The 13349-nt window shown below is 50.0% G+C and overlaps 1 protein-coding gene across 2 annotated transcripts; it reads right to left on the bottom strand.

Annotated features, from left to right (window-relative positions):
• Positions 1–480: 480 nt before the first annotated feature.
• Positions 481–6595, bottom strand: SLC25A38 (solute carrier family 25 member 38). 2 transcript variants are annotated; one of them, XM_088521065.1, is made up of 7 exons: positions 6497–6595; positions 4483–4604; positions 3781–3865; positions 3102–3281; positions 2022–2190; positions 1222–1388; positions 481–951 (listed from the first exon to the last, which is right to left on the bottom strand). In XM_088521065.1, the coding sequence occupies exons 1-7, from the start codon at positions 6563–6565 to the stop codon at positions 829–831; spliced, it is 915 nt and encodes a 304-aa protein (XP_088377191.1). In that variant the 5' UTR covers positions 6566–6595; the 3' UTR covers positions 481–828. The 2 variants fall into 2 exon arrangements, with proteins under 2 accessions (XP_088377191.1, XP_088377192.1); XM_088521066.1 differs by lacking the exon at positions 6497–6595 and adding an exon at positions 6037–6090.
• Positions 6596–13349: the final 6754 nt, after the last annotated feature.

The following is a 13349-nucleotide window of genomic DNA, read 5'->3' as shown; positions in this document are numbered from 1 at the left end:
GGAGTATTCCTGAAACAGAACAGCAGGAAAAATGTTTTGCAGGAAATTCATACACTTTGGTAGCAATTCAACTCTCTCTACTTCGGCTTTAAAGTCCCTTATGTTTCTTAACTCATGTGCAAGCACTGCTGTAGAGGCAGAAGCACACCTGAAGTGTGTTGAGATGCTCACTTAGGTAAAAACAAGTACAGCAAGGAGGTTGCAGTTTCCTTCTCTGCTCAGGCATTAGCAGGCAAGTAATTACACAGATGGTATTCCCAGCTTTCTTTTAGCATTTTGTTTCTTTTCCACTTACCCCTGTAACACAAGCATTAAGAGATGAGGCCAGTCTCCTGATATCCTCTGCAACATTTTCCTGTGAGAGCAAATTCTATGAGGAAGGAGGATCTACATGAGATGGTGAATCAGATGGTGAATGTGGCTTTAATGGCCACACCAGTAAGGAACAGGCTGACAGTTCTGCAGTCAGCACCGTCTGCACTATTTTCCCCTCAAATATTTCTGTTCAGAAATTTCTCATTGCATAAAGGTAGTGAGCACAAAGCTATTTTTAAAAGGGGCTCATCCAGTTCCCAGGCTGAGGAAATCCTGCCATTTCCCATGGCAGCCCCTCTGCAAGTGCAGTCCTTCTGGAATGCATTACTCAAATGATGTGGCAATCCAGTCCGTCTTTCCTCTACTTGCCAAAAGGCCTAATCCCCATCTCAAGAGGGATTTATTCTTCCCATCTGGAAAAAATACCATTCATCTGTGGAACTGGGAACTTCTCAATGCCAGTTGATCACAGCAAGCAGAAAAAGGAGTGAGGTCATTTCTAGTGCAAGTCAGTCAAGATTTCAAGCCCATTTTTTCCATCATCTGTTCGTACACAGTCCATGCCATCGCTGCCATCAGTGTGCGCCGCAAGGCCCGGGGCACGCCACCTCGGAAGAAGCCGACCAGCCCAAAGTCCTGCAACAGGAGATAAGCAAACAGCAGTCCATCACCATGTGCCTCCAACACTTCAGATCCTCCTCATTTATTGCACGGAACAGCTATTTCAGCCTAGACCCAGCATTGTCTCAGGTACAAACAGCATTAACCCTTAGGTTTAACCTTTAGCACTGTGCAGTTGCTACTCATTCAAAGAGGAAGAGTGAGTGGGGAAGGATGTAGCAGGTTAACAAAGTACAGGGAAAACTTCATTCAAGCCCAACAAAGAGGAAATGAGATTCACTTCACCCTGTAGATGAAGGCAATGGCTTGTGTCGTTCTCTGGTACTTCTGTGGGTATAACTGCATATGTGTTTTGATGACATCAGCAGGCTGCGTTGCCAGTGAAGCCAAGATTCCCGCAAAGATCCCACAGCCAAAATTCAGCAGGGGCATGAGTGCTGGATCCAGCTGATCTGCCAGAGAGCAAAGGGGATTCACTCGGACACAGAGCAGTGCTGTAACACCCATGCTGCACAACAAAGTGAAGAGCTATCAACTGACAGAATCGTCAGCAGAGTTTGAGAGGAGTTAAAATCTAGGCAGGACAGAGAAGACTTTTCAGGAGGAAAAGTGACTAAAAGTTAAAAGTTAGCACTGTTAACAACACTGACTACCAAAGAACTAAATTTGACTGGAATTCAGCAAAAGATTTTATGAGTCTTGTCACAGCCAGTTCTATGAAATTTAACATCAAAGCAACCACGGCTGATGGAAAATATCCAGCATACAAGACAATCAGCAGCAAACAGTGCCGCTGAACACAACCTTTCTCTCAGCTGTTCACTATCTTACCTTATGCATCAGACCACCCATGAAAGGAAGCAATTGACCAGTTTACATTTCTGGTCTGACCCAGGGCTACAGTGTTGTACAGGTAAAAGGCCAATATCCCACCTAAAGCCCTGCAAAGGACTGATTTACCTACTGAATTACAGGGCTGTAAGCACACAATGCAGATAGCTTACTCCAGAACAGCAGCATCTTCCATTGTATCGCTTGCCCTTCAGCCTTACCCTGAGGGGTGAGCTTTTTGGGTTCAGCCTTACCCTGAGGGGTGAGCTTTTTGGTCTGCGTGTAGAACATCAGGTAGATGCCAGAGAAAGGAGCATCCCGCAGCAGGGTGGCAGTGAGCCCGCTGAACATACCGCGAGCCCCCTCCGTTTGATAAATATTCTTCAGAGCTCCATATACACTCCCATAGCCAAATCTCCCACTCTGCAAAGGTAAAAAGACATCTGTATGTCAGGCCAACAAGATCTCTACACACCCTGAGGCCACCGAGTCCAAACAGATGTTCGTATGCACTCCATGTGATGACTGAGATGGCAATATAAAAGATGCCCCAAGGGCACAAATGCGTTCCAATGTACCTCAGCCTTTGAAACTATCTTTCAGGAAGGTAAAATATGAAATATGGTATAATCGGGCAGGCTCTGCATACTGAAACTTTTAAATGGTGCATTTTGTCCCGTCTTATATTTCCTGCCTACCAATCAGTAGCATGGCATGACATTTTCTGTATAATGCGTGAACCAAGATGAAACCAGAACTACAATCTCTGCTCTACCTCAGTGCCTGCAATTTGCAGTTTTACTAGAGCACAAAGTGAACTTTCAGCATGCCTTAGCATGTACCTACTTTTTCAGTGCAACTTCCCATGCTCTGTCCACTTCCTCTGGAAAGTTCTTAGCACTGGTTCTCTAGGATGACTGAATTGGCTACCTCCATCATGTTCTTTCCTAGTAAAAGCAGTTCTCATTCTCAGTGAGGGAGACCTCATTGCCCATTAAATTACTACCAAGCTAAGTAAGTTGAAACACTCTCTGTTACCAGATAACTAAAAAGCACTGCAAATCTAAGGCCACAGTTTAAAATGCTTTTGTGCGCTCACCTGCACAGGGATGATACTATAGGTAAAAAAAAAAAAAAAAAAAAAAGGATCTTTTGCCAAGAGACCAGCCCATTTCCATGACATCCTACCCCACATCAATACAGATAATCATAGATTTTTTTGATTCACCATACTTTTTTTTTTCTAAACATGAAAAAAGTTATTTTTCGTAACAGGCAAATGGGCAACATTATTAACAGGGAACTAATTAGAAAGCTTTTAAAGTGACACTCACCTCATACCGGGTCTTCACTACGGTCACTGGCAGCATGCAAATCCCAGCTACTGCACGGGAAGTGGCACCCAGAAAGACAGACTCCAGGGCTGTGGGCGAACGGTCCATGAGAAGCTTTTGCTTCATGGTGTACAAAGTACTGAAGTAAATCCCAACTCCAGGAATGCATCTTGCAAAAGACTTAAGAAGCAGAAGCAGGTGAAGAAATAAAAAGCACACATGAGGGATAAAGTACTACAGAACATTACAGAGACTACTAGACTTGATGTGAAGCTTTGTATGAGAAAACAAAAAAGAAAAAAAGAGCAGTAAAGTTAATATACAAAGGAAGGAAAACAAGATTAAAAAAAAATACTCCACAGAGTAGCCAGTGGGTTGAAACAATGCCAGGGTCTAATACATTCCTCACTTGAAGTTTTCTAGCACCAAGCATCTTCCAGATAAAAATGAAGTTGGTCCAGATTTGCACAAATGCTCAACTGCTCAGCCTTGAAAATCCACAGTGAACACCATGTTCAATTCAGTGGAACTGATTAAAATGGAATTTGGCCTCCTTAATCACATGGTTTCATTTGTAATTTTCTGAGCGCTGCCCATTTAAATCTAAGCCACAGTTAGCAATAAAGAGTTGATGTATTTATGCATTTACACAGAAGGCAGGGTTAAAACAGCCACTTACTGGAGAGACACCTTTCCAGAGTCCCAGGAGACTCTCCGTACGAACCACCCTTAAGAGCAGCGTGACCATCCCAACACGACTGGATCTGAAAGTCAGACAAGAAACGAGGACTACAGAGGTGACCTATTTCTGCCCTCTGGCACGGACGCTTTATGCCCGCTCCACCTTCAATGGGTTTGCCTGCACATTAGCCACAGCACCTCAGAGGTGCCCTGGTTCCTCTCGGCCTGCTTTCTTTGGACATCCTTCCTTGCCACCTCCTGCTTATCTACCACTTGTGACACCAGGTAAACACATCTCTCAGTGGCATTTTTGATTTCTCCCTTTAGAGCAAAGCCTGATGCTGCCATGGTTGACTGTACCTGGCAAATGGAAGCAGTTGCCTGCATCAGGAAAGGTTGTGTGGCAATTGCACAGGACATTTCAGACCACAGCGGACACCCAGTTAAACTGCCTGGTCCCCACTCCAGGAAACGTGTTGCTCTCAGGGAAGTGCGGCTGTGCCTACTTCTTGGTAGAGATGACAAGAAATAGCTTCCCTCTTTGGGGGCAAAATACTGCATCTTCTCCATGCAATAAAAACATATCTGTTTCAGAAAGACTTTCTACATGGGAATTACACCCTTGAACTCTAAGCTCTGGCCAGGAAACCAGGAAGAGGCCTGTGACTGAGCATGCGCCCATGCAGCCACCCACCCTCACCCATGCACGGAAGGCTGCACAGTCTGCAGGCGGGTTTTCAGCAGGTCCAGGGGCTGGAACAGGAGGGTGGAGCAAGTGCCACTGATAGAACCACACACAAAGGCCTTTAGGACTGGATGCATCTGGAAGAGAAAGGAAAAGGCTTTAAGGAAAAGTGGTATAAGAGGAAATATACCAGCTGATACGCCACATATAATAGAGAAAGCACAAAAGACAGACCCAAATACTGAATACAGTAGCTCATAAAGGAAACCATGTCTTTATAGAAACTGACGAGTTTTATTTGAAGTCTTGTTTCCTCTGGGAAATCTCCCTCCTGGGAAGCTATTCCATAATCTCCTTGTATTTTAATGGTTAGAAAGTCTTCTGAATGTCAAATGCATTAGCAGCCCTTTTGTAACCATTTGTTCTTCTTCTGTCAATACCATTCTCACACATATCAGAGGGAACCTGCATCCGCTTCCTACCATCCCGTCAACTGCCTGTGCTTTAGCCCTTATTCATTCCGCTGCTGTTCAGGACTCTGCTTGCTTGTCTCCAAGTTTACCCCTGCCCGATCCACAGACCAAGGCCTCCCAGCTACCACAGAAACAAGTAAGACTCTCCCTTAAAACTTGACTGTTCAGACCGAAAGATGTGTTCCACCCAAGCATAGCTCTAGCATACTCAAAGCAAGCCACTGCCTGATCAGCTAAGATCACATGTCCTGATATCTCCCAGTATTCCTTGGATGATAAGCTGGAAGACATAACTCTCAAAGCAGGGCAGAGATTTATTTTGAATACAATCATTTAATGTGACGCTAATGAATGATACTGTTCCTACACCCCTAAGGCAGAACCACATCAGAGAACATTTTGGCAACACGATGGTTTCCAGAGGGCTACATCCGAAAGCCTGACAGCTAGGTTCGTGTAACGATAAACCTTTCAAGGTAAACTGCATCTTGCTGTTCTCCAATACTGACTTCTCACAACTAGCAAAATACACGGTGATTCTTCAAGTGTTCCCTAAGATACATCAGTGCCCGGCTCTGCTGGTCAGCGGCCAGACGAGAGGCCACGGGCACGCTGCCACGATGTCCTTCGATCCACAGCTCCCGGTGGTGGCCCAAGCCAGGCTCTCTCCGGGCGGAGGGCCAGGGCAGCGGGAGGGCACAGCCCGCACCCCGCACGTGCCACCCGCTCGGTGGCCACATGGCCGCCAGGCCACGATGCCCCTCGCCACGCACGAGCCCCTCACCAGCCTAGAGCACCTCTGGTTTCCAACTGGCGAGAGCCCATCAGCCTGATGCACCCCAGCTGACTGCTACAAAGGGGAAAAAGACATCGATGGAACCTGCTCTAGGAGAAGTAAGTCTTCGGAAAACAAGCACGAGACCTGGACATTTCACACGACACATTCCCGCCGAAGCAACGCAGTGCGTGAGCGCCACCGACCGCTGGGCTGCCCCCTCACACAGCCCTCTCCCCCATACACGGCTTCACCGGGCCTTCCCCCGCGCACGGCCGCACCGGGGCTCCCCCGCCACCCAGCGGGGCCCCGCACACCGACCTCGGCCGCCCGCGCCGGCATCGCCGCCCGCGCGGGGCGAGGGCGCCGCAGTGACGGCCCCGCGCGCCGCCGCCGCCGCCGCCGCCAATCCCCGCGCCGGGGCGGGGCGGCGCCTGCGCGCACCGTAGGGGGACGGGCGGGCGGAGCGCGGCGGGCGCTGCCGCCGCCCTGTGACCGCCTGGAGGCTCCGCGTTTGTTACAGGAAAATAGTAGGAAACGCATAACACGCTCGCCCCCAAGATCCCTTCTGTGTTACAGCGTTCCACAGCTAGTTTGATATCCAGCAACCAAATTGCTGCAGTGCACAAGTCCTAGTTAACTTTATGAAGTACAGGCAATTAAGAAGGGAAAAAATACAACATAGTGTTTAAACTTCTTCCTCCCTGTTCCTCCCCCTAAACGTTTTGTTCTGGACATAGGGACATTCAAAAGCACAAGTATTTCTCCACTGTTTTCTTACCAGTAATGTTTCTACTTTGTCTTCTACATCTTGAGCCTGGAGCAGAGGAGGCCTGTTTTTCTGGATCATTTAAGAAGTCAGCCACTGAAATTAGGTGATTTATTCTAAAAGTGCTTCAGGGTTTCTCTGCTGCCTCTTCAGGTCTGTCCCTATCTTATCTGCAAATCAGGAGGAAGACAGGAGAACTACGCAGCTGCTGAAATCATCTGCTTTTCTGGCAATTGCTGGCCAGCTTGCCGTGCTCCTGCCTGCCTTTCCGCGCAGGGGGAGGCGCTTGGAGACACGTCATCCTTCAGCTAAGTTGGGCTGTTCCTAGAAAGAACAACTCGTGCACAGAAATAATCACGTGCACAAACCACTTTGCCAGACTGGAATCCTAAAGAAAGAGAGACTATCTAGTCGGAGTAAATCTAACATATATGCTAGCAAAAGTCTTTCATGACGGCTTCCTTCTGCCCTTTTGCTTTTAACTTCTCTTTGGTGAGTTCCTCTCTCTCATTATGCAGTTACCTGCTCAGGGGAATGACTGTTGTCTTACGTTTCTGCTGCCTTTCGGCTTCAATTGCCTCGTCGTTACCTCGTGCGAGCACGGGCGCCACCACCCGGGAGCCCGGGCCAAATGAGCACAGACACCAATATGGTGGATGCAGCAAATGGCGTTTATTGCAGGTACATCCGAACTTATATAGGGTGCCTGTGTGCGGAAGCGCGCTCCGTAGCCAATAGCGTTAACATTGCCTTATACGGGCACGTGCCCATCTCCCCTGCACGTGCCCATCTCCCCTATTCTTTCCGCATAGCACGAGATCTTCCGACCGCCGTACCCTACATCTCCCCCTCCCCTAGACATAAACATCCCATGTTAACCCACACATCCTATGTTAATTGAACAATAACAGGATAACACACAAGTGCGGTGGCCTTTTCTCATCGCGTCTACGAGGGTTTCGCTCCTCCGGCTTCCTCGTCTCCTCCAGACGGGCATACGGGTTGCGAGGATGTCCCACAATTCGGTCCTGTAAGAGAAGACTTGCAGCCGCTATTAGTCTTAAGGTCAGGCCTCACCCATCTTGCCGGCACCCATTTGATTATTCCCTGCCGTCGCACAGCTGCATAACCCCTTCCCTGGGTTACCAGGTCCCAGCCGGGTTCCCAAACCCCCTGTTCCGGGAATCTGACCAGAACTGGAGGTCCGTCCTCCATAGCCGCGACCGCCCAATGTTTATCTATTGACGTCTTGTTCTCGTCACCCCGGACAAAGTGGTTTAGCGAGTATAACGCTCGCATTAAAATTTCTGGTTGCTTCACCACGGGGATTCCTTGGGGATGTCCTTCCCCCTCCCCTAGAACCCTAATCTTCTCTTGGGAGTGTTTGGTTCGCTCTCTCAACAATAGCCTGCCCCTGACTGTTATATGGGATTCCGTGTACCAGACGGATCCCCCACTTCTCGGCCCAGTCCTGTGTGGATTGAGCCGTGAAGCAAGAGCCGTTGTCTGTCTTGATGGTGTGTGGAACACCTAGCCAGGCAATGACAGTAGTCCAGTGTTGCTGTGCGGCACGTGCAGTCACCTTGCGGTGCTGCGTAGCCATGATTATCCCACTGTGCGTATCCACTGTGACGGCCAGCCATAGTTGCGGCTTCAAGAGAGGGCAGAGGGTATTCGCCTGCAGCCCTCGTGGGTTGACTCCTGCTCCCCAAAGGCTTGACCGCTAGCAGTACGGGCAAGCTGCCACCACGTCTCTAGCCGCCACTAGTGGGATCCCGCAATGCTTTGCTAACGCTTTTGCTCCTATATGTAGGTACTCGTGCACCTCTCGGGCACGTGCAGCAGTCCAAACCCCTTTTGCAGCCTCATCAGCTTTCTGATTGCCTTCTTGGTAGTATCCCGCTAGGGAGTCATGGCTTCTTACATGCACAATGGAGGCCGTGGCCGTTCTATACTGTAACGCTTCCTCCAGCATGATTGCTATTGGAGTTCCTGCCCATCCGGGGGCGGCCATGTTAAGCAGTAGCTTATAAACAAACATTGAGTCAGTAACTATGTTCACATGCTGTCCCGGCCAGATTCTCGAAGCATGAGCGACCGCAGTAGCTTCCAGATATTGTACACTACTGCCCGGTACGGTAATCCTGACCCTTTCCCAGGTAATATCACGCCATACTACAACAGCTGAGTCAGTTGTGGAGGAGGCATCGGTGAAGACCGTAAGGCCCTCCCTCGGCTCGCTCAACACTCGTGGGGTGCACCGTAGTGCAACGAGTGGCAGGTGCCGGTATAGTTCCAAGGCGGGGCCGTATTTCACCTCCCCAGGGTACCCTTCTATGGCCACGAGCAGACTGCTCTGCTTTTGCATCGCTTCATCCCATAATTCCTTTTTAATTGGCACCCACACCGCAGTCGGTTCAACGCCAAAATGTCTAATGCATGCGGCCCTGCCTTTAATGATTAGCTTAGCCATCGCCGTTAAATAGGACATGTAGGCTGTTGTCAGTTGTTTGGACAAGATCCACCATAGGGCATGTGGTCTCTCGGGGTTCCCTTGTCCTAACAACCCCACGGCTCCCCTTTTTGTTACATTTAGGTATAGCTCAACAGGGCGCGCCGGGTCCCACCTGCAAAGGTGGCTTTCAGAGGCTAGGCTTTCGATCTTTTTTAGGGCCTCGATAGCTGCGGGCGTCAGTTCCCGCTTCTCCCATGGGTGCTGGCCCTTCAGCAGTTCGAACAACGGTGTCATGAGGTCGGTAGGTATGCCAACCAAGGCACGCAACCACTGAATCACCCCTACCAACTTCTGAACATCATGCAAGGTTCTCACCTCCAGGTCAAGTTTGATCGGCTGTGGACGGACGGTTTCAGGAAGGATTTGTGTCCCTAAGTAAGACACCGAACTACCTCTCTGCGTCTTTGCCTCCTGAATATACAGCCCTTCCTGCTGTAGATGATCAACCACCTCCTTTTCCAGTTTGTCAGTAGCCTGCTGCGTGGCTGTAGCCAGCAGCAAATCGTCCATGTAATGGATGATCACCGCCCCGGGGTGGCGGTCACGAATGGGTTGCAATGCTTGGGCCACTAACCTCTGGCAAATAGTTGGGGAGTTTTTCATTCCCTGAGGGAGCACCTTCCACTGATATCTCTGCGCTGGCTCTGTCAGGTTCGCAGCTGGGACTGTAAAGGCAAATTTCTCACAGTCCTGAGGGGCCAGTGGGATCGAGAAGAAACAGTCTTTGATGTCCATTACCACGACCGGCCATCCTCGAGGGATCGCCGCAGGTAGTGGAAGCCCCGGCTGAAGAGCCCCCATGTCCTTCATTCTCTTATTTACCTCTCTTAAGTCATGTAGCAATCTAAACTTACTTTTATCCTTCTTTAGAATGACAAAGATAGGCGTATTCCATGGGCTCAGGCTCGGCTCTAAATGTCCTTGATCCAATTCGCGTTGTATAATGGCCCGTGCGGCCACCAGCTTCTCTCGAGTTAAGGGCCACTGCTCCACCCACACTGGCTCCTCTGTTTTCCATTTCAAGGGAATGGCCTTGTTAGGGCTCAGCAGGTAAGCAGTGGCCCCTACGCTAAATTTGTCAGGCGAATGCCGAGTTGAGCCAATACGTCACGCCCGATTAGGGATTTCTGTATTGTCACTATGAATGGGCGGACAATCGCTTGCATGGGGGGCCTTCCCGGGTCCTCTAATTCACACGCCAGAGGCACAGCACTGCATTGCGCGTCCGTTGTTCCCCCCACCCCATCTAGCAAGCCCGCTGGGGATGCCGGCCAGGTGGCCGGCCAGTTGCATTCTGGTATGCACGTTACATCTGCCCCTGTATCAATTAACATTGTGAGCTCTAATATCCTTGGGGTCACCAGCGGGGGGCCGTGAAGGCGCACCTTAACACGGGGTCTCTGCTGGCAGCCTAGGACCAGGGCCACCTGGCTTCGTTCTCCTCTTGTTGTCCTTGTCCTCCCTCCCCAGGGTGCCCTGTCCGATACGCCCTGGGGCTCTGCTTCCACTCTCCTTGGGGGGGGGCGCGCACTCGCGGAGAAGGGCGGCCCCCCCTTGCCCCTCCCCACCCGGAGTTTCCCTGCGACCTCCGGCAGTCTCGGGCCCGATGTCCTTTGGCCGTCAGCTCCCCCACGGAGTCCCCCCCCCGGGAGGAGGAGTCGTCTGACCCCTCCCCCGCCTCCTCTCTCAACATCGACAAAGGCGCTGGCCGTCTCCCGGCGGCGCCATGAACCCTCTGGGGGGCCCTCCGAAGCGGTTCATCCTCTTCTGGAGGGTATTGAGGTCGCAGGAGCATCCCTGGAACCCAATCTCTGGGGTCGTCCACTACTATCGGCATCGGTGGGGCTGTCGGGACTAGACGTTCCCCTTGATTTACGTGGCCGCCACCTCCCGGATCGTGCTCAGTAGGGGACTGGTCTAACCGCCGCCCCGCGGCCTGCAGTTCCTCCCAAGGGTACGCAGGGGGCTTCCCCTCCCCCTCCTTGGCTACCGGATAGGCTTGTGGCGCTTCTTCCGCCCCCCCCATTCTCGGCTCTCCGACCCCGGACTCCTTTCCACCGGCCTCTTCCCCTTCCCTGACCACGTGTCTCGGAGCCCCCGCAGTATCGGTCACGCCCTCTGCCTCCCACGCGGTTTCCCAGGACTCGCTCTCTTCCCGAGTTCTTTGTAAAAGTTGCCTGATAGTTCCCCAAGTCTTCAATTCTTTTGCCGATTTACTACTCATACTGTACTCCGCTAGTGCAGTAGTACAGTCTGCCCAATGCTGGGAAAACACAACATTCCCGGCATTGTGAATCGCCCCATCCTTTCAGGAGCCGCTCGATGCAGTTTCACAGAAACATCTCATTCCCGAGCACACACTAACACGACCTTCACCGTCGTCGCCCCATCCTTTCAGGAGCCGCTCGATTAACTGCACTAAGTTTCACAGAAACATCTCATTCCCGAGCACACGCTAACACGACCTTCACCGTCGCGCCTCCATGGAGTTCTCGCCGCTTCCCGGCCGCCCCGTCTTTCAGGAGCCGCCCGCCAAATCACGTCGGGGTCACCACTTGCTGCCTTTCGGCTTCAATTGCCTCGTCGTTACCTCGTGCGAGCACGGGCGCCACCACCCGGGAGCCCGGGCCAAATGAGCACAGACACCAATATGGTGGATGCAGCAAATGGCGTTTATTGCAGGTACATCCGAACTTATATAGGGTGCCTGTGTGCGGAAGCGCGCTCCGTAGCCAATAGCGTTAACATTGCCTTATACGGGCACGTGCCCATCTCCCCTGCACGTGCCCATCTCCCCTATTCTTTCCGCATAGCACGAGATCTTCCGACCGCCGTACCCTACACGTTTCCTGGACTGACTGCTTGCAAACTTGTGGAAAAGAGGATCAGCCCACACACTTCTCTCCTGGTGCTTCCGCTAGGATAGACCATCTTAGGGCAAAACTAAGATGGAGCTCAACATCTTACGGCAAAACAAAACTGGATCCAGGCTCTCTGGCTGGATGCTGTTCAATATACTGCCATCTGCAGAACCACTATTGTGCAGAGAAGTATTGTGCACTTAGGAATTAGTAATCTGCTTAACAGCTAACCTAAATCGGTACTTGCCTGTGCTGTGCTGCCCATATTCCTTGGCTGCAGGATTAACTTGGCCCGCTAATTGTAACAAGAGGTGTCTGTAGGCAGTACCCACTCTGGTGCATGTCGGTACCAGCTTCCTCTATGTTCTCACCTTTATCTAAAAGTGAAACAGCAATTTCTCATATGAATCCTTTTGCTTGACAGTAGGAATAATGAATAGAATTATTTTATTCTAAGAAAATCCTGTAAGATTTATAAAAAACAAAATGCTGATGAACATCACCACAGATGGGGTCTGCGCAGCATGCTGTGTCCTGATTGAGACGTCCGTCTGATGTTGTATCATCTCGGGGTTCCCAGCATCAGAAAGGATCTAAGATTTAATTGTTAATCATTTATTCTCTTCCTATCTTTAAATAGTATGATTAAGCATTGCATTATAATTTTGAATGGGCATTATTTCTTACCGAGACCCACAAAGCACTGTCACCTGCCCAGTGCACAACAGTGTTCTACTGCAAATCGCTCAGCCACAAGGTGCAACCCTTCTTCTAACATCAGAAGAATTGACAGATTGCCTTGGAAAAAGAAGTAGAAAAGAGGTAGAAATGCTTACTATTTTTGAACAGACAGATGACGTTTCTGTAGCATTCCAGAAAAAACAAAATTGCAGTGTTCTTGTAAGGAGCTGAAGTCTGCATTCAGCCATCTATATTCTTTTCCTCCAGAGACTCCCAACTGTGGCTAAAAGGTAATTGCACTGTCTCTGGGAGTAGCTACAGGACATTTATGTGATTCCCTCAAGCAAAGCAGTGCCTACGATAACAGCAATAGGCAAGACTATTCTCATCTCCAGCAAGAGCTCTTTCAGTCTGAAACTCCTGTAGTAGCCACAGCCTCCATCTCTACTGTGGAGCTGAAAGTTTTGTTCCATTACAAGACGACATTAGATAGACAAGGAATTGAGGTAGCACCACTGATATGTACATCTCAATAATTATTTCCTTCCCTCACTTGTAAAGGAAAACCCCACAGAGGGAGCCTCATTCATTTATATCACACTGTCTGTTAGAGATGCAAAAAGACATGATCAGCTCCCAGGACTTTCCAGACAGCAGTTGCCGAGATTGGTTCGTTCTTCTGTGAATAAAAAGGTGGGGAGGAAAATAATTACTCTGTGAGAGGGAGAAGATATGTCTAGAAGTCAAAGTCTTTTAGCCTAAGGACCAAAGAAGCGAAGAGCAACAGGAAGCTGAAAAGGACTTTCCA

The sequence above is a fragment of the Tinamus guttatus genome, unplaced genomic scaffold (genome assembly GCF_059628265.1).
Source record: "Tinamus guttatus ecotype Peru unplaced genomic scaffold, ASM5962826v1 Tinamus_guttatus_pri_ptg000115l, whole genome shotgun sequence".
In the NCBI taxonomy this organism is placed as follows: domain Eukaryota; kingdom Metazoa; phylum Chordata; class Aves; order Tinamiformes; family Tinamidae; genus Tinamus; species Tinamus guttatus.
This window is presented reverse-complemented; position numbering and strand designations above follow the sequence as displayed.

Coding starts and splice junctions, on each gene's coding strand:
- SLC25A38 (XM_088521065.1), bottom strand. CDS start 6,565: ATGATCCAGAAAAACAGGCCTCCTCTGCTCCAGGCTCAAGATGTAGAA. Junction 3,866..4,482: donor GTGCAGCCTTCCGTGCATGG/GTGAGGGTGGGT, acceptor TCTGACTTTCAG/ATCCAGTCGTGTTGGGATGG. Junction 3,282..3,780: donor TCTGGAAAGGTGTCTCTCCA/GTAAGTGGCTGT, acceptor CTGCTTCTTAAG/TCTTTTGCAAGATGCATTCC.